The sequence below is a fragment of the Cheilinus undulatus genome, linkage group 3 (assembly GCF_018320785.1).
Source record: "Cheilinus undulatus linkage group 3, ASM1832078v1, whole genome shotgun sequence".
Classification (NCBI taxonomy): domain Eukaryota; kingdom Metazoa; phylum Chordata; class Actinopteri; order Labriformes; family Labridae; genus Cheilinus; species Cheilinus undulatus.
Genome location: NC_054867.1, coordinates 38,191,174 through 38,218,802, shown reverse-complemented (window position 1 = coordinate 38,218,802; position 27,629 = coordinate 38,191,174). Strand labels below are relative to the sequence as shown.

At 39.5% G+C, this 27,629-nt stretch overlaps 1 protein-coding gene across 1 annotated transcript in view; it reads left to right on the top strand.

Moving 5' to 3' along the window:
• kif5ab (kinesin family member 5A, b) overlaps nt 1-27,629 on the top strand; it is a 147,937-nt gene that overhangs the window by 47,051 nt on the left and 73,257 nt on the right. Inside the window, exons 2-6 of the mRNA XM_041783080.1 lie at nt 8,968-9,055; nt 17,923-17,996; nt 18,344-18,448; nt 18,850-18,898; nt 25,489-25,544. Coding sequence (XP_041639014.1) covers nt 8,968-9,055; nt 17,923-17,996; nt 18,344-18,448; nt 18,850-18,898; nt 25,489-25,544 — 372 coding nt within the window. The remainder of the gene's footprint in view (nt 1-8,967; nt 9,056-17,922; nt 17,997-18,343; nt 18,449-18,849; nt 18,899-25,488; nt 25,545-27,629) is intronic.

Sequence of the window (27,629 nt, the reverse complement as noted above, 5' to 3'; positions counted from 1 at the left end):
CATCTCAGAAACTGCATCAGTAACAGCTTGAGAACAGCAAAAGCTGAATCCTGTATTGCATTATTCACTAAAGCCAGAGGAAACTGCTCTACAGCATGGAAACAAATAAACAGTGTAATTAAACCCTTGGGCAAACAGACTAAAATAACTACTATTAAATTGGGAATCAGTTAATTTGTTGCAATAGGCAGATTGCAAATTATTTTAATATTTATTTTGTGAAATCTGTTGAGGAATTAGCTAATAGTTTTAAAATTCACAGTTTGGAGCCTCGTGCTCCAAAATCCTGCACATGCTGCTATTTTTATAATCCAACAGAAAACATTAAAATTAAGAGCTTTCTCACCTTGATGTCTCTTTTCCAAAAAAACATAAATGTATCTTGGTAAAACCTCTCACTCATCTGACAAATCTGTCAATTGCTAGAGGGAGTTCCCTGCAAATGGAAGTAAGAAAGAGTATTCACAGTTTTTAAAACAGGAGATGTGGGTTAATCATGTCTTTACAGGGCAGTTAGAATTTTACCTGGATTTTTTTCAGAAGGTTGTTGCTCAGCAGCTGATTTGGTTAGCTCTGTAAGCTACATAGATAATGGAGATAGGTAGCTAACAAAGCTATTTAGCTACTAAGCCAGCAAATTAGCTACATAAGGTACGTGCTAGCTAAGTTAGCCATAACTACACTTGTCAGGTCAGGTCAATGGCACCCCCATATCCACATGTATGCACACAGTATTCTTGTAAATTTGGCCTAACTATAACCATGTTCATGAGCTTTATCTACCTCATGTTTATCACTCAGCTGCAAAAAACTGCTTAAATGTATAAATGTATGTAGTCACAGTCTCTGTCACCAAACCACCTTTGCACCTTTCGGTCTCTTGTTTGTACATATAAGTTAAAATGTTCATGTTCATAGCGTGTATTCATAGTGTTTATTACCCACGCCAATGAAATCGGCAGGGAGTTATGTAAAGGGTTGTGTATCTTTGTTTTTTTGTTTGTTTGTTAGTTTGTTTGTATGTGTACAAGATAACTCGAGAACGGGAAGTCGTATCTTCACCAAACTTTCAGGGAATATTGGGATAGTAACAGGGAAGAATTGATTAGATTTTGGCGGTGATCCACGCACCCATTCGATTTTTCTCGGACTTTGAAATTTTGAACACCATTGTAATCAAGGGGAGCGTGAGTTCCTCTGTGGCGCTGCTTAGGCGTGGGTCTGCCGCCTCAGACGGCCATTCTAGTTTACAGTGTATATTCTTGTGTACTAAGAGAGCAAAGTTTAACCAAGTCAAATTCCTCGTACGTGCACACATACCTGGCCAGTAAAGCTGATTCTGATTTGCTAAATCCCATGTAGCTAATGCTAATTTAGCTATAGATAACATAGCTAAGTAGCTAAAGTAGCTAAAACTAAGCTCAAAAAGCAGCTTGGGCCCTTTTCTGACGGTCTTGACCCAACTTTCTTAATAACCTGTCCTTTAGAATTTCTGTTGATAAATTTAAATATTAAATTAAATACCTAGGAATAAATATTTCAAGAAACCCAAAACTTCTTTTTAAGTCCAACTATCTAGATGTTACCGCCAGACTTTGTTTATCAATATAGTTAAGTTTGAAAAAGATCTAAAACTGTAAAATGTTGCTGTGGCTAATTGCGGCACTTCCTGTCTGAGTGTCTCAGATAAACGGTCTTTGAGAGTGGCTGCAGAAATGTCCGGTCTGCAACCAGACTGCTCTCAGTATTTCTTGCATTCACACACTTGCTTACCATGACTTTAGATAAAACTTCTCATTATGATGATTTGTTTTGTATGAATTGTGTGAAAGTATGCAGATACAGCTTTATTTTGGCATCAATCAGTCATTTATACACCACTTACAACTTGTTCAAAATGCTGCAGCATGACTCCTCAGTAGATGTAAAAAAAAAAAAAGTCATGTCACACCCATATTAGCATCCCTTCATTGGTTACCAGTTCAGTACAGAATCCCAAACAAAATTCTCCTGTTTGTGTTCAAAGCACTTCATGACCTCACTCCGAGCCACATCACAGAACTCTTAACACTGTACAGTACAGCTAGGCCCCTCAGATCAGCAGATCAAGGACTATTAACCAACCAACGATCACATCGTAAACTTTCTGGTGACAGGGCTTTCTCAGAAGCCACTCCAACACTGTAGAACAACCTATGATCTATTTTGTAATTTTAAATATGCTCTGTTTAATTTGTCCTGTACAGCACTTTGGTACAAGCTCTGTTTTGAAATAGCTCTATAGATAAAGTTGACCTTGACCTAGACTGTTTGAAGCACGTAGGTTTTACAATATCCCTACTCTAGGAATTGTCCTTTTGAGGAGTAAGGCTTGTAGAAACTGAAACTGCTATACTCCAGCTAGCTCAAGCTAACTGGCTAGGTAGCCACATGTATGCAATATTTTCTACTTATGCTGTAACCATGCATATCGGTTTTATACTTTAGCATCTTAACAAGTGAGTTTGTGATACAAACAAAAGGCAGCAGCTCAAGAGTCTAAAAAAATATTTGTAGCAGCAGAATGGTGAGGTACGCCAACTCTAACCAGCCTAGCTAACCAGAGCAGCTGTTAGCTCCCACGAGTGGAATTCATTTAAAATGCCAAGCAACTTCAATTCCTGTTTCACACGTTGCCTGTTTCAATCATCAAGCATCATATTTTCTTCTCTACCAGCTGCTGTATCTGGGCTTTAGCAAATATTCACAACTTGAGGCTGTTCATTATGGCTTTGCCTTTGTCGTTAATAATCATTTTACAAAGCTGAATTCCTCATTAATTCTTTGAACGCTAAAATATTCAGGCTTCTGTGACAAATCTTTAGTGGCACTAGCAAATTAATAAATAGCCAGCACCGCATTCAAATTGAATTTGACTTGAATCTTACATAACAGCCTAAATGTGTTTGTGAACTGAGAATTAATGCAATGAAAAGTGAGTTAATGCACAAAATAATCCAGCCTTGACAGCATTCATTTCTCAAGCCACTGATACATTTGTGTGGATTTGGATTTTGTGTCGGGCTTGTTGTTGGGTTGTCATAAAAGGCCGAGAGGCAGTGCTGCCCATATGTAATACAGCTCGGGGGTGCATTGGATTATTGAAGTACTTTATCCCAGACCGCTGGTGCAAAAATAATCATGCTTTAGAGCATCCTCCTGAGTTGTATGGCTTTTAAGTAAAGGGCAGCATGTAACATGTTCCACGCGCTTAAAAGTCATTTTCTTTATGGTGGATTATGTAACAGTTAAAAGCATTATCCTCACTGTTGGTGAGCTTATTAAGAGCAATCAAAAATAATAACATTCAAGATGGTGCTCAGTGTGTGGCAGCTTGACAGAGCAGCGCTCACTGTTTCATTGTGAAAGAATTTAAATCCCTAGATCCTGTTTTTTCTTCATCTTTCTTCTGGGGCCTGAATACATTTTAAATTGTCTTTATACTAAAAGCAACAAAAATGTTTCCTTTCTCCTTTCCTTGTTAGGACAAGGAATAGAACAAGGCTCAAGGAGGTTATGTTTAACATGTTGCTTATGTAACGTGGTGCTCCTTTGTCCTATTCACTTTGCAACCCTCCTGTCAATATGGATGAATATAATAATCTTAGTATGTGTCCAATATACACACACCATATACAGAAAATCCACTATATAGTAGACACAGATTACATAAGAAACCTTTATTGTCAGTTTAGAAGAAGAGGTTTCCTGAGAAGTCTGCAGCCTTTCTGCAGGCTTTAAAAAGACATCACTGAGTCACTTTTCATAGCTAAATATAGGTCACACCCAAGACGAGTCTCGTGTCTGGTTGTGTTAGACCTCTGCACTCCCAGGCCAACAGTGCTGTCCTCTAACATGTCATCTGCAAGTGCAACTACTATATGTGTGTATAATCCACTACTATAAAGACTCAGTTTGGTTGATATTAATGCTTTTATGCAAGTCAAATGTAGTTATATTTTTCCCAGCTAAATCTACACCAAGTTTAAAAAAATCCACCCTTTACATTCATGGAAGAAAGTATTGGCACCCCTGGAATTTTTCCAGATATTACACCATTTCTCCCAGAAATGGTTGCAATTAAAAATGTTTTGGGTATACACGTGTTTATTTCTTTTATGTGCATTTGAACAACACAAAGGCAGAAGAACAATGCCAAAATTGACATTATTTCACAAATGGGCCGGACAAAATTCTTGGCACCCTTTTAAAACTTTGGGTAAATCATTTTATTTCAAGCATGTGATGCTCATTTAAACTCACCTGTGGCAGTAACAGGTGCTGGCAATCTAGAAATCACACCTGAAGTCAGTTAGAATGTATAAAAGTTGACTCAACCTTTGTGTTGTGTGCCTGTGTGTGTCACACCAAGCATGGAGAAGAGAAAGAAACGCCAAGAATTGTCTGAGGACTCCAGAAGCAAAATTGTGGAAAAATATGAACAATCTCAAGGTTACAAGACCATCTCCAAAGATCTTGAAATTCCTTTTTCCACTGTGCGTAATATAATCAAGAAGTTTATAACCATGGAACTATGGCTAATCTCCTTGGACGTGGACAGAAGAGAAAAATTGACAAAAGAATGCAACGCAGGATAGTTGGAATGGTAGATGAACATCCTCAGTCAACTTCCACACAATTTTAGGCTGTCCTGCAGACTCAGGGTGCAAAAGTGTCAGCTGGGACCATACATCGTCATCTGAATGAGATGAAGCGCTATGGCAGGAGCCCAAGGAGAACCCCGATGCAGACAGACATAAAAAAAGCCAGACTGGAGTTTGCAAAAATGTTCCTGAGTAAGCCTCAATCCTTCTGGGAGAACAGTTTGAGGACAGATGAGACTAAGGTAGAATTTTCTGGAAAAGCACGTCATTCAACCGTTTACAGAAAACGGAATGTGGCCTACAAAGAAAAGAACACAGTACATACAGTCAAACATGGTGGAGCTTCAAAGATGTTTTGGGCTTGTTTTGCTGCCTCTGGCACTGGGTGCCTTGACTGTGTGCAAGGAATCATGAAATCTGGAGACGATCAAAAGATTTGGGGCTGCAATGTAGGGCCTAGTGTCAGAAAGCTGGGTCTGCGTCAGAGGTCATGGGTGTTCCAACAGGACAATGACCCCAAACATACCTCAAAAAGCACCAAGAAATGGTTGGAGACAAAGCGCAGCAGAGTTCTGAAGTAGCCAGCAATGAATCTGGATCTAAATCCCATTGAACAACTACGGAAAGATTTCAAAACTGCTGTTGCAAGAAAGCAGCCTTCAAATCTGAGAGACCTGGAGCAGTTTGCAAAAGAAGAGTGGTCCAAAATTCCAGTTGAGAGGTGTAAGAAACTTGTTGATGGTTATAGGAAGTGATTGGTTTTAGTTATTTTTTCCCAAGGGTGTGCAACCAAATATTAAGTTGAGGGTGCCAACAATTTTGTCTGGCCCATTTTTGGAGTTTTGTGTAAAATAATGTCAATTTTGTCTTTTTTCTCCTGCTTTTTTGTGTTGTTCCAATAAACATGTGTATACCAAAAACATTTGTACTTGTAACAATTTCTGGGAGAAATTGCATATTTTCTGGAAAAAATCCAGGGGTGCCAATACTTTTGTCCATGACTGTACTTTTCCTTCAGCTGCGAAAACAAAAACACCCTGGACCTGCAAGTCCATGGCCATTTATAAGGTTAAAAATCTGCTGAAACCGTCTTTATGTCTGTGCTTTTCCATGTTTTTAAAGTAATTTAAGCTATTAAAATCACATCGTGTGTAGTTTACCTTGCAAAACCAATGGACTGGCCAGATTCCATGTCTGTCATCAGGCAGCTTCATCTTGCAAAGCTCCAATCCAAGACAAATGTGCCCTTTAAGAGAACAGACCAGACCAACCAGTGTCATCTGAGGAGAATGAGGTGGAAGCTGCAGGCGGAGTGTAGTTATATTGCCGACCTGTCTAGCGATTTAGTTGGACATAGCTATAGTATAGCAGCAATTTAGACCACATTTGTGTATTACAAGAAGAGCAAAGAACTGAACTCAAAGCTTTTCTTGGCAGAAAATATGTTCTTCCTTTAAACTGACTGGCTTCAGCATGAGTTTGAAAGCCTGGGTTTAGCTGTACTGTAGGTTGATATATAATGGCTGCTGGTGGAGCAATTAGCTCAGATGTAGCCACAGCAGCAGTTATATCAAAACTGGACCACATTTCTTTATTAAAAAAGATTATTTCCAACTCTATCCACTATCCCCCTCTCTAAATAAAGGGATAAAAAAGCCCTTCACCAGCTTGCTCCAGTAATAGTCAGCAACTGTAGAGGCGAGATCACTCTCCAGAGCTGCACATACCTGCTATGTCATATGCTTCATCACTCTGATTGGACCATAATGAATGAGACAGAAGGTGCATTCATCCTTTCACCCCATAAGATTTTTTTCAGAAGTTCTGCTCTTCCCAAACATTTTCAGTGGGTGATTTCCCAGACCGATGTGAAACATATCCCAAGCTATGGAGATGTGAAACAGCCCATCTGGTGTGTCAGGTTAGTGTGTAGGCAGCCCAACAGGCAAACTCAGGGGAAACTCTGAACTGTATCAGTAATGAACGGATTTATAAATATCTTATTTACATCTCACATCATTTACATGACCCATCTCACATGTAATTATTCAGACAAATTAACTAAAATAACAGTGGATATTCAGAAGCTGGCGAGCATCAAACCACACAGTATCCATCCATTTTCTACACTGCAGTAGAAAAAAATCCAGCCAGCTGGTGCTAGTAGTCACATAATAAGTGAAATGAGGATCACCTGAGTGCGGTGGATATGTCTCAGTTGATTGTATTAAAACCATACCTGTGTCTGGAAGGTCCAGTCACTGTGTAGTCAGTATTCATGGCTACTTTTACACTGTGAAGACAAAGGAACACTCTAAGCAACTCAGAGAAAGGGTTTTTGAAAAGTATAAGTCAGGGGATGGATACAAATACATTTCAGACACTGAACACCCCCTAGGGCTGCACAGCAGTGTAGGGGTTAGTGCTGTTGCCTCCCAGAAAGAAGCTTCCTGGTTTGCTTCCCAGTGCTGTGTGGAGTTTGCATGTTCTCTATGTGCATGCATGATTTCTTGCAGAGTACTTTGGCTCCCTTGCACCACCAAAGACATGCTCATTAGGTTAAGTGGCGACTCTAAATTGGCCATAGGTGTGACTGTGAGTGTGCCTGGTTGTCTGTCTCTATATGTGAGCCTTGCAACTGAATGGCAAACAGTCCAGGGTGTACCCTGCCTCTCACCCTATTACAATGCTATGTTTGGCAGGCACCAAACTGCACTGTGAAGCATTGTGGTGGCAGCATCATGCTGTGGGGATGCTTCTAGGCAGTCAGCTCTGGAGCTTGTATAGGCAGATGGTTAAAAGAATGCAGAAAAATAAATAAATATATATATAAAGCCACATTTTATTGGCCATGATTGATTTATAAAATCAATAAGAGGGTAAAATATCCAATAGGGTGAATGCTTTTTATCAGCACTGAATATAATGCAATTGGTAAGCAACTGTTGTGATTGTTATGGATGTACTAAAGTTGCTTTATACTCTCTTCTGCTTACAAGTTTGATTTTTTTGCCACTGATTTGTTCAGACTGTGGACTTATGCAATTAGCGCTGTCATAAAGGCACACCCTGTCATCACAACATCGGTGTCACCACTTCTCTGTCATCATTTTTACCCTGTCCAGAGGGCTGTGAAGTTCATGTCTGAAGAGGAAAATCTCAGGGGCAGCCTGTCCTGAAGTTTTCAGGAGCGCCTGTATAAAAAGGCTAATGATGGTTTGCAGGAGACGTGACTGAAAAATGGTAATCATGCCGCCAGTACAACACAGAGCAGAGTGAGGAGTTTAGCCTCTTTGTGTTTCTCATCTCACAGTGGATGTCTGCAAGGTTGTGGGAGGTGCAGGCTGTATTGTACAATTATAGGCACGGTTGCTTTGAATTTGACACTCATATACATCCTTTTACCCACAGTACAGAAAAGTAGAGCCTGCTAAAAGTCTGATATGTTTTATTAAAGAGTCTAGACTGCTCTCAGTCATTGTCTTTGTCACCACAACTCTCCTTTTATGTGACTGGATAATTCTGACTGTGGGGTTCACTGAATATCTGGGTGAAATGGCTTTTGTCGGCTGAGTAGAAATAGCAGGCTAATTAATTGGTTGAATGGCAAACAAAGCCTTTGTGCTGAATTTTCTCTGCTCGTGTATGACTAGTTTGATGGCATGGTGTTACCTGGTTGGCCCCATGAGTCAGAAAAACACTTTTGTCCTTTGACTCATTGTGTTTTTATTTTCATACGACTGCAATTATTGGTTTCTGGTCATCCTCTTTCTTCTGCCCTCTCTGCCCTTCCACTCCATTCCTCCTCTTCACTCCATCACTCCTCTCCTGGAGTCCTTGAACGCTGCCTCTAATGGCTTCACCTCACATGTGATGTCTCTTTCCGTCTCCCTTGGGGTCACTCAGACTTTAGCCCAAGGCTTCACGCAGAGCTGCATTCATCCAAAACACACACATAGAACTCAACACTGACTTCTAGATTACGCAGAACAGACAGATGGGGCTCTAAATGTGATATATGTGCCGCTATCCAGGCCTGATACACAGATGGACGCTACGCCAATAAAGCATGTTCAATGTGCAAAAAGGAAATATTGATGTGTGGCGTTTTTTATCGTGGCAATATGGCTTTACATAAGGTTTTATTGTGGAACATAATGTGTGAAGTCTCATACACACGTATCTACACACTTGTCTACGGCTTCACAAACTTCCCTGGGTGGATTTAACAGCGAGTCACAGGGGAGGAAGATGTGTTAAAAAATAGTCTGGGGTGCTGTGTCGTTGTCATGTAGCTGACTGTGTTTGTGCTGGATTTTCACAGGGGAAGTCGTATGTGTTTGACCAGGTGTTTCCCACCAACACCACCCAGGAGCAGGTCTACAACGCCTGTGCCAAGCAGATTGTCAAAGGTGAGTCAAGTACATTTTCTTTTTTCTTTCCAAGATGCACGAGGGACACAAAATCTGGGAGCAAGCAAGGACTCCTTCAATCACAGTAACCTTGGGTTCTCCTTATCTGTAATTCACATTCACAGATGGGGTCAGATGAAATAGTGCGTGCACAAACCTGTGCCTGAATAGCAGTGGTGGACTTACCAATTTTGTGGCCCAGGGTGAACACAGGCATGGGGGCCCTCTATATGCATTTTCTTCCCTTTATACATTCTTATTTATCAAAGAAAGAGCTACTTGAAACTTTTTCATTGATTCTTCACATAGCAACGATATAAGGATGTCTGGGACTGGATTTAAAAAAAAAAATCAGCAAATGCACTCAGTATACATACTATAAAATGTAATTTTCTTTATTTCTTTTTACCTTATAGTGTAACATTTTATTTTTTAATTTCTTTCTGCAGTCTTTTAACATAATCCAGTGTTGGATGTGTTGATCTATTTCTCCATGCTCCTGTCACTCTCTCTCCCTCATCTCTCCGTCAAGCACTGCTGTCTTTCTGTCTGTTTCATATCCGACCTGTATGCTACATTCAGACGCGTGTTAGCTTGTCAACCTAACAGCAGCAGCTACGATAATAGTGAAGGGAAAATTCATTGTTTTAGGCTATAGGTTCAGCAGACTTGTTATTCTCCGCTACTCTGCATAATTGGTTGAAACTTGTTCCCCATGCTGCTGCATCGTGCTGTCAGACATGAGTACGATGGTGCACATTCCCCACAGAACTCACATGTCTGCAGCATTTTGCGTAGTTTAGAGAGGCGAGTTGTACCAGTGCATTTACATGTCAAATTGCATACCTGCTGCGCAAAATGCGTACAGGTTGTCAGGCCTGTTAACGTGTAAACCAGTGTGGCAAAATAGGAAGAATAGGGATGAAAAGGGTTCAAAATTGGCAGGAATAAATATGAATGATTGAATAATATCCATTTACTGTGCCTTCTCATGCAGCTATCATTAGTGTGAGGAAGTTAAAATTAATTCAAAAGTAGGGATGCACGGACGTGTCTGTTTAACATTGGTATTAACAACCCTTTTGACAAACATCAGCCATCAGTCAGTAGCCACTTTACTGCAGCTTCAAAAGCTGAGATTTATTATTAGGCAGAAGATGTGAAATGTTAGACAAAAAACAATTGCATTCTGAGAGTTTTACTCCAAAAGAAGAGATGAAAAACATGACCACTGGTATTGGCAGCAGCCCTGGTTTTTAGTCAGTTCATCTCTACACAAAGAGGATTATTCTTCCATGATTTATTCTTTAATGACCAAAAAAAAAACCTCTGAAAGTCACATTAAAAGTACCATCAGAAGAAAATGTGCTAAATTTGAATGCTATAAAGCTGCTTAAAAACTTTTTCTGCCGCAAAGTCCAGTGAGTTGACCGGGATCTGTGTCAACAGCTGTGGATTTTTGTGTGCTGGCAGCGCCCACAACCTCGGCTCCAGAGCACTTCTCACCAGTATTTGTTATTGCTATGTTTTCACATTTTTTTCTCTGCAGCATTTTGAATGTAATTTTGGTTTTTATGTTTTTAAATTGCACTGTTTACTTTTTTTTTTTTTTCTTTCAAGGAAAGAGAATGATCTACACTTACATTCATTCATTAATATGCTGACTGGCACAGTAACATACAGATGTCAATCAGAATCAGATTCAGAAACACTGTATCAATTCCAGGGAGATTTGGTTGTTAATGGTTGTTCTTAAACACGTCAAAATATAGAAGAGCACTAAAAATACATAGTTTAAGAATAAGATAAAATAAGTTATATTTCCGTTGATGTCCTCTGGAGCTTACTGAGTTCCCACCATTCTGTCTCCTAAAACAGCCCTGCAGTGTGACATTGGCCTCCTCTGACCATCCTCTTACAGTCACTGTGGTCGCAGGCTGCCTGTTCACTAGAGGCACATAGCAGGGGTTGACGTGAGTCAGGTTATGGTCTGACCTTCCCAGAGGTGGGAGTTGTGTGTTGGCATACAACAAATCAGGGTTACACACTAAATTAAGTTTAGTAATGGTAGCATGGTTGAAACCACCCAGGTTATGACGAGGACACTCAGATGGCCAGTCTGGAGTTTGGCTATAGCATGTGGGATATCCCTGGGCAGATACTATTGCCGGAGTCCTAGAGTTAACAGTTCAGTGTCTGGGCCACAAATGTGCTCCTTCACCGTAATGAGATTGGGATTTCACCATCTGTTTTTAACAAGAAAGGCAAGTTCCTGCCTCCATGCTCTCCACCCTTGGTGCAATGCAGGACAGTCTGGAAGCTGACGATGGTCACGTTGTGATCAGAAGCTTCCTGTTTCAGCTATGTATGATACTCCCTCTGACTCCTAAGCTGTTTGCTCCTCTACTTTGTTTTCTAGAGACCTGACATTATACATAAGAGGAGAGGAGCCTTGGCTTCAAATTCAAATTCCTAGATATCATTTTTAAGTTTGAAAAGTAGTGGAAACAAGTAACTTTTCTAAGCTTAACCCTCAAGGGACCTTAAAAGAAGATGCATGTCCAAAAGTAATAGTTTGAAATACATTATATGGACAAAAGTATTTGGCTGCCTGACCATTACACCAATGGCTGTAATGAAATTGTATTCAAATACATGTACTTTAATATGGACTTGCCCTTCTTTTGAAACTATAACAGTGTCCACCCTTTTTGAAAGGCTTTCCACAAGATTTTGGAGTGTTTCTGTGGGAATTTGGGCCAATTTTTTCTGTACAGCATTTACTGATGTTGGACGAGAAGGCCTGGCTCACAATCTTTGTTCCAGTTCATCCCAAATGTGCGTGATGGGGTTTAGGTCAGGGCTAGTCAAGTTCTTCCACACCAAACTCATCTAACCATTATTGTCTTTGTTTTGTGCAATAAAATAGGGCTTTCCCCAAACTGTTGCCACAGAGTTGGAAGTGTAGCATTGCCTAAAATGCCTTTAAATGATGAAGACTTAAGACTGGAGATAAGGGGCTGAGCTCAAACCGCCCAAAACAGTCCTCTTCCATTATCCCTCCTCCACCAAACTTTGCAGCAGACACAGTTCAGTCAGGCAGGTAACGTTCTTCCAGGATTTCCCCTTTAACTCAGGATTTTATTTTGGCACCAGGGGTGGCCAGTCTGAGTTCAAAGGGGGCCCATGCTGCCCCAGGCTATTTCCTAGAAACAGCTATGGCAGAAAAGAATAACGTGCCCAAAAAATCCAACAACAATAGAGAACAAATGAATAGAAACACACCAAAAAATGCTGCTGGGATGCCAACAGTAAAGAATCATCTAAAAAATTCTGGTGATCCGGATCAGTCCCAAAATCTAATCGGTTTTTTCTAATGCCATTTCTGACATTTCCTGAAAATTTCCTGAAAATCCATCCATGACTTTGTGAGTTATGTTGCTAACAAACTAACAAACTAACAAACCCCGATCACATAACCTCCTTGGTGGAGGTAATAAAAACATTATTCTTGGGTTTCTTTTTTTCAAACAACTAATTGTGGGAGATGTTTTTTTACCTTGACATGTTTCGACTGTCATCTGCAGTCTTCCTCAGAAGTGTCAGCTGACCGCTGTGACGTGTCCTTATATGCTGTTCTTCCCAGGCGTGGTCAACCTGACGGACCTGACAGGTCTATCAGACTGACCACGCCCCCCACCGCCCGATGGTGTCTGGAGGAGAGAGTCCCAGGTGTGGGAGAGCATGAATGCTTCCTTGTTCCAGTTGATAGTGTTTTTTCCACACTTCCTAATTTCAATGGCCTCTGCAATCTAGCATTTGTGTTTATTGTTCTCTGACCCAATTATTTTTGCGTTGTCCCAGTCCATGATGTGATTTTGTCTTTTGCAATGGTCTGATATTGCTGATTTGAGATTTTCCTGTTCTGCCTTTTCTTTTTCTGTCCTTGTGAGTCGATAGGCTGTCTCCTTTTCGCACTCCTTCTGATGTTCCTTTTTTCTTGTGTTGAACATTCTTCCTGTTTCTCCGATGTACGTGAGTTAACATGATTTGCATGTTATTTTGTATATTACGTTGCATTTTTTTTCCTATTCTATTTTGTCTGTGGGATGTACTAGAAGCTGTCTGAGTTTAGTGTGTGGTTTTATTGCCATGTTTATTTTGTGTTTTTGTCATTTCTTGTAGTATTGGCTCTGTTTTGCCCTGGATGTATGGTATTGTCACCACATCTCTGTAGTTGTTTTCTGTTTTATGTGTGTGTTTTGATTTTCTTTCTTTCAGTTTGTTGTCTTTGTTTTTGACCTGTTGTTTTCCCTTATTTATGGCCCATGTGGGGTACTGGCAGCGCTGTAGTGCTTGTTGGAGGTGTTTTTCCTCCTCCTGTCTATCCTCCTGGTCTGTGATGACGCTGGCCCTTTTCGTAAAGTGTTCTGACTACTGACAGTTTGTGTGTGGTGGGATGTTCGGATGTTCAGAGTAGATATTGATTGGTGTGTGTAGGTTTTCTGTAAACTGTTATTTTGATGCTGCGGTCGTCTTTGTGGTGGATTTTCATGTTCAGAAAAACTGTTGTCCTGCTTGTTTCCTCTTCGTGGGTGAATTTGATGTTGCCAGTGGTGTCCATGGTGTTTAGGTGGTCTGTAAGTTCTTGTGTGTGTTTGTGTTTGATTTTTTTCCAGGATATCGTCTACGTATCTTTTTCAGAATATGGGTGCTGTGATTGTGGCTTTGGTTTCCAGGTCCACCATGAAAACACTGCTCATAATGGCTGATAATGGGTCTCCCATGGCGAAACCTTCTTTTTGTCTGTATACTGTTCCTTTGAGTTGAAAGTATGTGGATTTTGCAACGAATTTTAGGAGTCCAGAGATGTCATCAACTGTAAGGTTTGTGCGTTTCTTGAGTGTCCTGTCATACCTGAGGCGCTCTTGTACAATGTGTAGTGTGACGGGCTTTTTGTGAATAATGATATTGCATTGTGGGTAATGAGGATCTCATCTTTTTCTATTGTCATGTTTTTGATTTCTTGTGCCCGGTTGTTTGGAGTTTTTGCAGTGGTGGTCTGTTAAGCCGTGTAGGGGTTTGATGATGTCAACGAGAGCTTTAGGTAAGTTGTAGGTGACTGATCCTATGCTGTCGACAATGGGGCGGAGTGGGGCGTCCTTTTTGTGTATTTTGGGTGTTCCATAAAATGATACTTGCTGTGGGTACTAGATGCTCATACAGGTCTTGTGTTATTTTTTTGGTTTCTAGTAACGGTTTTAGGAGGGTTTAAGGAGTTTTTTCTTTTCTTCTGTGGGGTTTTTCTGTAGAATCTCATATGAGTTGCTGTCTGCTAATAAAGTTTCAATCTGTGCTTCATATGTTTGTGTGTCCATTACTACTATTGTTCTGCCTTTGTCTGCTGGTAGAATAGTGATAGATTTGTCCTTTTTGAGCGAGTCTATTGCTTTGTGTTCTTCTCTTGTGATGTTGCTTTGTGGTAATTTGGCCGATTTGAGTATTCCTGCAACTGTGTTTCGTAACTCTGCTTTTTGTCCCTGGTCCTGGGTTTTATGGCATGCTAGTTCTGTAGATAGGTTGTATTCTTCATGTGGTATTTTGTTTGGTGCATCAAGAATAATTGGGTCAGAGAACAATAAATACAAATGCTGGATTAAAGAGGCCATGAAATCAGGAAGGTTGAAGGAAAAAAACACTATAAACTGGGACAAGGGAGCATTCATGTTCTCCCACGCCTGGGACTCTCTCCTCCAGAGACCATCGGGCGGTGGGGGGCGTGGTCAGTCTGATAGACCTGTCAGGTCCGTCAGGTTGACCACGCCTGGGAAGAACAGCATATAAGGACACGTCACAGCGGTCAGCTGACACTTCTGAGGAAGACTGCAGGTGACAGTCGAAACATGTCAAGGTAAAAAAACATCTCCCACAATTAGTTGTCTGAAAAAAAGAAACCCAAGAATAATTTCAGAATAAGAAGACAAAATAAACATGCTGGATCTTATATTAAAAACAGTTTGAAGACAAATTGGTCCAGAAACAGGGGACGACACAGTTCAAATGCAAGTTGAAGATAATCAGGCAAAGGTGAAAACAAAAGGGATTGGGCATGTAAGAAAAAGAAAAGAAAACAATCAAAGACAGAGAGAAGAAAGTGTTATCTCAAACCTAAAATACCTGGGTATTTATCAACTATAATTAGGGTTAATATATGATATTTATGCTCTATTTTCCTGCTTCATGCATTTCTGTTCCTCATAAATTTCCATGACAAAACGTGGTCACACAACCTTCAGGTAAAAACATTAAAAATTCACTGATTTACATGATACAAGCTTATCACAGCACAGCGGGGGGAGCGTATCCACAAGGCCCAAGATCAAACGGAACCAACACCCCGAAGAGTGGAACCTTCTCTCCTCCACCCCTCGCTTCATCTGCATGTCTCTACATCTGTCTTCTTCCTTTCTCACCCCTGTGAAGGTCTCATATGTTGTGCCACCTTCAAAGCAAGCGAGCCGGCTGTATATGGAGCATGAAAAAGCGGATTGATTTGGTGCGAGAGATCGTTTATAAAGTGTGAGATTATCACGTAGGGCGAGGAAGGCTGAAATAAAAGGCGGGCTGAATCACGGTGCAAGGATGGAAGGCTTCAAGGTTGGGGATTTAGCAAAATGAAGGGATGAGATGAAAAGTTAGATTTGTAATTCGTCAGGGGAATAGGGTTACAAAGAGGGTGAGCAAGGCCTGAGAAAGCTGATTTACGGCTGCATCCATGTATACGTCCTCTCCTTTTTCTGTTTCTTTATGTTTATTGCCTGTTTCTTTGCCTTTTTGATTCCCTTTCCTTTTATTTCTCCTTCAAGTATTTCCCTTTGTGGTGCAGTGATGCAATCTCCCGCTGTTTTCATTTATTTTCAGAGGCATATTTTTCCTTCTTTGTTCTCTTACACTCTGTTTGGGCCTAAAGGATGTGGGTATATGGGAGCGAGGGAAAAGGTGGCTTCAGCTGAGAGCTTTTTTGATTGGTCTGTGGTCAGCTAACCTGTGGCTCCCGGCCTTTCAGGGTTGCGTGTTTTCCTACATCCATGTTTGACTTCCACCATAGACGTTTATTAGGCCTTGTCAGCGATATGGCAGTCAGCCGTTGCTTTTTATAACCCCAAACAGAGAGGAGGTGTTGTTTTCAGTACAGATGAATGGAGAGAATAATATATCTATATTTTCCTGAGTGCCTCCTGGTGGCTTTAACCCTGCAGGTAGATGTTGTTCATTGTGTGCAGCCGTGGAGGTCGTTCAGCAGCCATCCAGGCTTGAACTGAATGTACGTCTGAGTGCACACAGGCTCAGTGAAGCACAGTTTGATCCGCTTTAGAGCAAAGGTCAGACATATTTGTCTGTGTATGTGAACTTGTCTACCTTTCTGTCCTTTTGTTTTTATTCATGCCTAACCAAAACTGCTCTTTTTCTCCCGTTTCACATTGAAACTTCTACAACCCCAGTTCCAAAATAGTTGGGACGCTGTGCGGTATGTAAATAAAAGCAGAATGCAATGATTTGAAAGTCTCATAAACCCATGTTTTATTCGCAATAGAACATAAAAAACATATGACATGTTGAAACTGAGACATTTTACAATTTTATGAAAAATATTATATCATTTTGAACTTGATGGCAGCGTAAAATCTCAGAAAAGTTGGGCTGGGCAACAAATGGCTGAAAAAGTAAGTTCATTTGTACACAAAAAGCAGCTGGAGGGCTAATTAGGCTAAGTGAAAACATGTCAGTGACATGACTGCACATAAAAAGAGCATATAAAGAGTTAAGAGTCTCTCAGAAGTAAAGATGGGCAGAGCTTCACCAATCTACAAAAATTGCTTAAGATTGTGGAAAAAATTCAGAAAATGCTACTGAATGTAAAATAGCTCTTTAACCCAAATTATATTTTTAATGCTAAAATATAATTATTATTGTTATCCATGAATTTTCAAATTTACTGATTTACAAAAAAATTGAAAAAATAATAAAGCACATTATTTCTTGATTAATATGTCAAATGGTTATTTACTTGCATTCCTGAACAGAAAAATGAGTTTTAGTGGTTGAATGTTATGCTTAATTAATTTCTGACTTCTCAGAGAAGCCCAGTGAGCCGGCTCAAATTTGGGTGAATTCAGTTTGAAATCCCTCATTCCTGTACAAAGTGGTAAAACGTGGAGAGCTTACTGAAAATGAAAGAGTCCGCATTAAAGCATTTCATGATGCTGGATGGTCTTTGAGACAAATATGGCAGGTGGTCTAATAAATTTGTTAAGCACTGTAAGAGAATATGAAATTCTTTTTGGAAGCTATGGATGCCTTGTCCTTCAGACTAAATAGGAGAGGGACCATCCAGCTTGTCATCGTAGTTCAAAAGCCTGCCACTCTGATGTTATGGGCTTGTATTAGAGCCTAGGTGGGAGTGGCTTGCATATCTGGTAAGGCATGACCAATGCTGAAAAGTATGTAAAGCTAGAATCCTACATCAAGAAAGAATGGGACAAAATTCCTCTCTCAAAACTGTTCACACAATGGTAAACATAGGCCTGTCCAAACTTTTCTGAGATGTGTTGCTGCCATCAAATTCAAAATGAGCTAATATTTTTCATGAAAGGGTACAATGCCTCAGTTTCAGTTTACTATTAAACATGAACAACATATCAGATGTTTTTCATGTTCTATAGTGAATAAAATGGGTTTATAAGATTTACAGATCATTGCAATCTGCTTTTATTACATTTTGCATGGCTTTTTTAGAACTGAGGTTGTATATCTATGCTTTTCAATTTCCTATAACAGGTTTTCCCTGTCTTCTTCTCTTCTTTTAGATGTACTGGGAGGATACAATGGGACTATCTTTGCTTATGGGCAGACCTCCTCGGGAAAAACATACACCATGGAGGTACAGTAGTGCTAAATAATTCAAATGGTAGACGTCTTTATGTGGCACTCACACAAAGACACGCTTTTTTTCTCCCCTCCTGGTATCTCCTCCTGTGCTCACCCTGACAGTACATCTCCCTCCATCGCTGTCATCACTCACTATCGCTCTTCACCAGCCTTCTGTGAGAGCTAACCTCCTTATAGCTCTCTCTGGGAAACAACCCCCGTTCCTTTTAAAGTCAAAAGCCACTCTGCTCTCCTTTCTTTTATGATTCTCTACACTTAATTCATCCCAAGGTCTGCATTTATCCCGCTCTTCTCTCCCTCTCTCTTTCCACTTCTTATCTCGTGTTCTTTCTCCCACAGGGGAACCTTCACGATCCCCAGGGGATGGGAATCATTCCTCGTATTGCAGAGGACATTTTCGAACATATATTTGCCATGGATGAGAATCTGGAGTTCCACATTAAGGTTGGTGTGAATTCCACATGTGTGTTTGTTGGAGCGTTTCAAAAGGGATGCTCAATTTTACAGTTACACACTGTGATACACTCTGGGAATAAAGCTTGGGCCTCTGATGTAATCCTCACATGGACGGGCTGAGTGGAATCAGCCAAGCATCAATAAATGATGATATATAAACCCTGATAATCCTGTATTATTTGTTGGGCTCTTTTTTCCCTTTTTATAACAGTCTTCTAATAGAGGATAATACCTCGGCAGGCCCAGAGGACGACAGATTACAGAATCATCATTTTGCATAAATGCACAATGAGCATCCTTCACATCGTTAATGTGTCTTCAGCACTCATTCTCTTCTTGCCATTGTGTTTTTTCAATAGTCATATGCCACATGTCTTGTTTTGCTGCAGGTTTCCTACTTTGAGATCTATATGGATAAAATCCGGGACCTTCTGGATGGTATGTACATGCACTGATCACAAGCACAACAACAAGATTCACAAGATCTTTAAAAAAATGAGTTATTGTGTTAGTCTGGCTAATACTGGGCTTTTAAAATGCACTGGCTTCCAGTCAGCACCATGTAGGCCTACACCATCATGAGCACAGCCATTTATATTCCTATTGCATTCACAAAATATGCCTGTGCACTAGCAATCATAACTGCTAACTATCTCAGGGCTGAGTTATCTTCTGGTCTGAGTTGTTTTGACACATAGTTACATTTTTGAGGTGGTGCACAAAGGCTGTGCTAGCCGGCCTCTGCAAAGAGTTCAGGATTGCATGGACAGAACTGCATAGCTACAGCATAGCTGTGAGGAAGAAGAATAATCCAGGCTTCAGTCTGACTAAAATCAATCTGAATCATATCTCTAAGTCTAGCTAAAGCCAGTTTCAGACTAGACGTATGAGACACCCATCTTGGCAGTAACACAGCTTTATTTTCATTTTGGTTTGCATGTTCACAAGTCGGGGCTTTCAGACTGCCTGTGGCTCACACACCTAATATGTGAATGTCCCACGTGGAGATTCTAGCGAATCAAAGGCTCACCTACTTTTTCTACTAGTCATGCACATCTTTCAGCCAAAATGGGGAGAAAAATGATAGAGAGCCATATTTATCTTGCTTTAGCAAGTGTGTACACAACCAGGGGCTCATGGCAACCATGCTACCTGCCAGGACAGTACTCTAGGTTAGTGTTCCCCAACTATTTTTCCCTGAAGCCCCCCTACATGTACCTAAGAAAAGCAGAGCCCCTACCAGGACCCAAGAGAGAAGAAAAAGTAACACAGTGCCACCAAAAGTCAACATAGTTTTTATTTTTTTCACTGATAAAACCCTAAAAAAGGCCTATGCATGCTTTTCTTATCAAAAGACCTTTGTAGTTGCTTTGTCATGGTTTTTGTCAATATATGCTAATCGAATTTTGGCAGCCTCAGAACAGACAAAGCCTCGCGCCCCTTCTAAGATCTTTCACACACCCTGAGGGTACCCGAACCCCAGATTGGGAACCAATGCTCTAGGCGGTGCTGACTTGTCACCATTTAAGGCCGGCTGGGACTGAACAGTTTTTTAAATCATTCATGATGGCACCATATCAGACTATGCAACTGAAATCTTGACCTGTCTTCATAGATCATGGGGGCGGAGGTGGGGGGATAAAAGCATGTAAATCAGACTTCTGCTACACTAGAAATGCTTAATGTGACACAAGCAGTCTCTTGAGTTGACAAGAAGGAAAAAAAAAAAGCGAATAACAATAATAGACTTATTCCAGTGTATCAAGACAAGGACAACATGGCTATCCTTCAAATAGAACCTAAGTTATGATCGAATCACACAACAAGAAAATTAGCCCAGTTTACCCAGCCAATACAGCCTCACTGTATGTACACATGAATCCCAAAGGGGGAGAATAAGTGGGGATTTATATAATGTCACTCTGGTAAATGATGTTACAAGCATGAGAGCAAATACTCTCTGGACTAGACAAGGACTGTCAAACTACACAATGATGCAAGACAAATTCTGGTCTTGTTGAATAGTGGTCATGGGTCTTCTTGGATGCATTGTTGATTATGTCACACTACAGGACCAATCTGCATTATCTGGCTCGATGTTTGACGATGAGCTGTCGTGTTGTCAAACAAAATCTGGCTGAGTTTGTGTAGTCTGAGCCGGCCTTTGCTCCACCCTAAAGGTGTGGACTTTATTATTTCTCAACAGATTATTTCTCCATGCCCCTGGTAATGTGCAAAGACATCCAGAGCATAACAGGGAATTCGTCAATCCTCCTTCCCACCCAATGGTGCCTTCAGGCGGCTTGCTCGCCACATCTGTGCCTAATTTCAGCCTCAATTTTTGTCTCAAATGTGCCGAAAAGTTCTGCATGGTACTGCATGTTCACATGGTTTGAATATGTTTGAAGTGGGTTTTTCGATGACCCTGATAAAGTCTATTACAACTCGTATGTGTTCAAACTGTACAGTTTTCTTGCACTACACAGCTTCAAACCTTAACAAGACACAATAGCTGTCCTTTGTTGTAAAATAATATCCCTGCTTTATTACAGTTAAATCTGAAATTATACTCTACAAAACCCAGTGAGAAAAGGGATAAAAAAGTGAACATAGCCATCTAAATTACTTGTCCTTATAATCATCACTCAGCAGTGAGTGGTGAAGCTGGGGATTCATGGACTATTTTGACCTATTTCTCACCTCTCAGGCTTAATACAGCTCAAACTACCTCAATGGTATTGATTGCAGCCAAATTTCAGAGCTGGAAAACCTTGCCTGCATGCTTTTGGGAGTAAAAAGTATTTTTAACAGCCATGGTGATGTTTAACTTTAAAAAAGCTAGCATTTTACATTTATGAAGTAAAAGGCAGTTAATTTCATAGACACCTGCTCTTAAAAAGGAGTGCCAATGTGTGATATTGCTGAGGTTTACGTACAGTTCACCTCTGAAAGACAACCAATGCCCCCGGGGTGTTTGGCCTCCTGGAAAACTGCATCTGCTGAAAGTTACCATCAGCAGTTTTTGCCAGAAAGTTATTGACACAACCAAATAAAGACACTGAGCAAGACAACTTAAACTAGACAAAAGGAAAAACAATTACAAAGACAGTCAGATTATAACAAAGACCAGCCAAAAAAGTTTGAAGGGAAAATGGCAACAAAGAGAAACATAAGAGTAAAAAGAGATAAAATAGAGACCTGAAGGATTAGCGAAAGCGGTTCAAAGTGACACAAAATGACAGCCAATAGCAACAAAACAATGGAAATGAGATTAAAAAAAAAAACACAAATGAAAACAAATCAACAAAATAGGACAATAGGACACAAAATGACTTAAAAGGAAACAAACCTACTACATCTGCACCATAAAAACTCCTCAAAGTATTTCAGAAATGTCTACTGACAGCTTTGATATCATTGTGAAAAAAAATGAAGTATTTCCCCTAACACACTTGATGTGTGACTGAATCATGGACCAAGATGTTGAAACATTTTTTTTAACGCTTTTGGGACTTTTTGGGGCGGTGGGGGCTAAATCTGGGCCTCATTGATGCACTTGAGCCCCCACTGCAATGATTTAGAAGCAGTGAGCTCAAAAGCATCATACAGTCAATTGTTTCGCTCACTATATCCTCATGGCAGGGCTGGAATTTACCTGCACATGAAAGGCAGTGTCTCTGTTCGGTGTGAGTGACTTTGTGGTGTCAGGCAGTTTAACAGAAGCAATGTAAAAGAGTGATTTGTGACATAAAACAACATAGATTAAATATTAGAAATCTGCCTCGGCTGCTCTGAGACAGGAAGTCACACTCAGACCATGGTGAACTATCATGTCACACTCATTACGACGTATGTTTAGCTGCTCTGATTAGCACATAAGGATTGTTACAGTCAATACATTGGTCCAAAAATCTATTTCCCTAAACCCCACGAAGTAGTTTTGGTTTCTTAGCTTAAGAAAAATTAATGTTTTAGTGATTAAAGAGATGTGAGGCACTCAGAGGGATAGTCATCCTGCTATAATGGAGACCTGTATGGCTGAAACATGTTGGCTTGTTTATAAGAGTCTGTAACCCTGATGAAATGAAGAATTTTTACTGACTGTCCCTCTGAGTGCCTCACATCTCTTCAGTAACTTATGTTGGATCCCCACACTGAAGAAACCACAGGGACATACATTTTTTCAAGTTTTTTTGACCTCTTTTTTCTTCACCCATGCAGCACTCCATGCGTCAGCTTTTCGACTGCATATTTACTTGCCAGTAACCGTCTGTTGTATCATCTATTAGTGGCTCGGACCAAATTCAAGGGGTCACTTTTTTACCACCTCATTATGTCCCTGCCATCTATCTTAAGAAAATGCTTATGTACTGTTGAGTAAAACACACTCGTGGGAGCTGATTAGATTGAAAAGACTCGTTAACTTCTCTCCAACAAATGACCAACAGAGGTAGGCAGGCATGAATCAAGGAGAATTGGTTGCTGTCATTTGGCCAACTTGGTAATATAAAAGAAATAGTTTAAATTTTGATATTTAGCAAAAAAAAAAAAAATAAATAATAATAATAATAATTATGAAGGACATGGACAATGGTCTCCCGCAGTTCAGGATTGAATTCCAGAAAATTCTGGGCAGAGATGGCTCTAGAAATTGCAGAAATAAATTCATAATGTGTTGGGGTGCCTTTAACGTGTTTATGCAAATGAATGCTTGTCTCATAATCTAACTATTCCCTTAGGCTAGATTCACAATAAATGATTTCCAATGTTGCTAATTTCAATAATGTGAGAGAAGACAGATATAAGAAGAGTTTCTTTTGTTTTTTTGCTTCCTCTGCGTGCACATATTACAAGACTTAGACAGACCAGAGCGGTGGTTACATGAGATATCTCATAAACTCATCAACATGACAAAAGGTGAAAGCGCTGGCTGCCCTTGCTTGTGTTCAGTTATGCAGCAAAAACAAAAAAAGGAAAAAAAATTGAAAAATTGAAAAAATACAGGTGAAATCTTGGCTGAGAAGATTTTATGGCTGTGTTTATGTTGACCACCGTGTTTGTGAGGTAGTACAGTATAACATTAGTTTGCATGCTGTCATTGACTTTTGTGCAGTGTTGGGGTATTTACTAAAAAAAAAAATCATTTACAAATTACTGTTTACTTCCTAGAATAGTAATGTGTGTAGTTACAATACTAGTCACATTACTTTTGCATTACTCTTTGAGATCTACTGTGACTTAATCGCCAATGAAGAATGCAGTGCTAAGCCGTACACATTCCCATATTCCCATATTGGTGTTATATAACTTTTACAGTCACATTCTTGTCTTTCTGTGCAACAAACTGAAAGTAGTGTTTATATCTCCTTGCATGTAAAGACATCCTTATTTTAACTTCACTGTTTCTCTCCATCATCTATTAACTTGAGCTGATGTGTTACTCACCTGTATCAGAGAGTGTAACGTAAGCACACATTAAAAGGAACGGTTGATTTTTTTGTCTGTTCTCCTGTTTTACACGTAATTGGAGGATCTACAGTAACGCAAGTAACAAGATTGTTATTTTAAAGTAAATGCCATGTAGTTACTTGGCCAGCAGGAGTAACGCTTTACACTACTGTGTTACAGACAAATATAATGTGTTTACAGTAGTGCTTAACTTTGTATTGTGTTATGCCCAACTCTGGTGTCCAATCATGTTCAAATGTCACATTAAAGAAAAACAACAAAACAGTTTTTAACAAAAATCTTAAATTTAACTCAGTTGCTACCAAACAATATAAAAGTATCAGTAGTGGAATCAATAAGGACTTGGATCTATAAGGAGCATCAGTACAGAAATGATTGAAATGATTTCACAGTGGTGATTCCACAGACGTGAGAAACTCATTAAACATGACATAAGAAGAAAAAATATGGATGAATTTTGGCTGAGAAGATGGTATGGCTGTGTTTATGTCCACCATGTTTGCGAGGTGTCAAAGTATACAGCATTGGTCTGCTTGCTCTCATTTGCTTTTGTGTGTAGTTTCTTGGAGGCCGCCAGATTGAATTGTAAAATCAAACATGTTCGGTGTTTACGATTCAAGATGTTGCAGGCTCTGACTGACCATGAGCAGTACGATAACCGTATTGACAACACAAACTCAAGGATTATGTGGACAACTAATCTTTTGTGACTGGCCTTGAATGAGGCTCAGAAGACTTCTTTATTGATGTTGTTAAAATGTAAGGGTACACATGCAAGCGTGTCTTTTTACATATTTTTTCTTATTCAAAAAAATAGAGCTGGGCAGTAAACACAGCACATAGCAGTTCATAGTCTTATCACTGAGGTAACCAGTGTAAAATGATGGAGAGGCCTGTACGAAGAGAGGAAGGCAGCCTCCTCGTGATTACATCTTTAATCGAGCCAGAGACTGTGCTGAAAGCCCTCATCAGTATGCAGGGGAGTTTACAGCAGCTGAGGAACATTTAAGCCACGAACAAAAAAAGAAAAAAAGCATCCACAACAAGTGAGATGGATCGAGGGAGCGTGGAGAAAAACACCCAGAGGATGTATTTGTGAAGGAAAAGGCATCTGTAGGGTGATAGAAAGCATAAATCGGACACAGTGCAGACACCAGAGACTCCAAGGATAAAGACACTATCAGGTTAAATATAATTATCATCGACAAGTTCGGACATTCAGATGAGATATGAGAACAGCAGGACCGTGATCCAAAAGGAGATGTTGCCAGAATTGTGTATTTTGTTGGCATAGCAGTCATTTATGTAACCTTAGTGACTTTGTCAGAAGTAAGTCAGCTCCATTAGATACATTCACAGCCTCACATATTTTCTCCTCTCACATTATGAGGCTAAGGCTGACTCACTCAGACAAAAGGGAACACAGTCAGATCTGATTAAAGTTGTGCTGGGAATAAAAACACACACCCATTTGAAAGAACACACATACAAACAAAATTAGACAGATAATGCTTTTGCTAACACAATTATCCCTCTTTTTGTTTTCTCTTGTTCTCTAGTGACAAAAACCAACCTGTCAGTGCATGAAGACAAATACAGAGTCCCTTATGTGAAGGTAAGTCAGCAGCAGTTTGACAAGACTGTTTGATTTTCTCTTTTTTTCATTTAGTTGACAGAAGCTACTTTGTTGCATTTATGCATGTAAAACAATAGCTTTAAATTGATGTAATTGTTTACTGGTGAAGGCAGAAAGAAACCCAGACTGTTGTCATGCTCATTTCTGTCTTTGAACTATAAAACTGTTATGGCTAGCTAGCTGCTAGCTTTGCTTAGCATCAGTACTGGGACAGAGGGAGGCTCTATCAAAGTCACCAAGAATCAACCAATCATAATTTTTATAGCACCAATTCCTGACCAAAGCTATCTTGAGACACTTTAAAAAGAGGGCAGTCTGGCGCGTCGGTAGTCGAGTGGTTAAGGCGTGCACCATGACGTGCATGGCGTGACCCGGGTTTGAATCCGGCCCGTGGCACTATTTCCTGCATGTCTCTCCCTGCTCTGTTCCCTGTTTCTGACTCTATCCACTGTCTCATCTATTAAAGGCCAAAAATAAATCTTAAAAAAAAAAAAAAAAAAAAAGCAGGCCCCTCAGGACCCACTTGGAAAATAATATCAGTTTTAATTGTTTTCAATGATAAATTCCCAACATAATATACCCTCATAAACTCTTCTTGCCAAAACATCTATTTAGAAACTTTCCATAATTACAATGGAATATAGGGCTACTCTAAAAAAAAGTGGATCTGTTATATTTTGAGTAAAAAGTAAAACTTCTTAAGTTTTAAAAGTAGTAAATTTACAAGAAAGAAAAACCTCATAATTGCTTACTTTAAAATTTCTATGAAACAATTTTTTTTTTAAACATTATGACATTAAAAAGATAGACGATTGCATGGAAGAAAAGTATACCAGTTGAAGCTTTTTTTCCTGTCCTGCAGCCATAATAATCAGACAACACTTCTTAAAGAATAAGAAAATGCTCATGATTTCAGCCTAGAATTACCACATTATTATTATCATTTATTAAGAAGAGACATTTCTTTAAACTGGGGATATCTAACCACTGTGTTATTCTGAGTTTGGGTTCTTGTAAGTATACAACTAGTCTATAATATTTAATTTTTTTTTATCAGAAATTAACAGGTCCCCTTTATTTTTTCTTTCTTGGGGTGGCCCTAATATACTGTCATACATTGTTTCTTCTTCTAAAAATATAAGCACATCTAATTTTATAAAGGCACTCTTTGATGTATTATTATAAAGACCTAGTGATAATCACCATGAGCTCAACACTAGCAATATCATTACTATCATACTTTCCTTTAATGGGGAGGAACCTCAACAGAGCCAGACACATGATGACAGCCATCTGCCTAAGCCACACTGGGGTTGGAAAGCTGTAGTGGGTGGAAAGAAGCAAGAAGAGAGTAGAGGGGGATGCAAAAATTGGACAAGAGAAACAACAAAACAACAATTAGAAGGCAAATTTATGGCTGTCACTGCCATAATCTTATCATACATTTTGTAGGATTTGGTTATAGTGTCAATACTGTTTGTAGTAGTGTGTAAAGAATTATCAGTAACAGCTATGCTTGATAGAAACAGAATGCTTTAATGTTAGCATTAGAAGCTAGGATTATAATGAAATGTTATTGGTAATTATAGCAGTTAAAGTGGAGTTGCTAATATTTAGGAAATAGAACCACCTTTTTAAAATATTTTATTTGATGTATGATTAAAAACTCAACAAAAAAGTGAAAATTTGCCTTATAATGATATTATTTAAAAAGTCTTTTTGCTAAATTTGTAACTTATAGTTTCCTGAAATAAGTTAGTTCTACAGCTTCAACTAGCTTCTTTTTGTAGTTTTTGCCTTAATTTCTCAAGCATTTAACCAACAGAAAATGATGGTATGTGTTTTTTTAATTGAAGAACAATGAAGCCAGCTGTTTTGTTAAGGCTTGAGTATTATTTGTGAAGCTTAGCTTATCTCTTTCTGGTGTTATGATTAAAGAGTGACCACACTGATGATTTGGTTTCTGTTTAACCTTCAGACCAATGATGATATTATGATGATTTTTTTTTCTAGAAAAATGGGCAATATTTTATTTTAGTAGGCCCTAGTCACTGAGTAATTTAA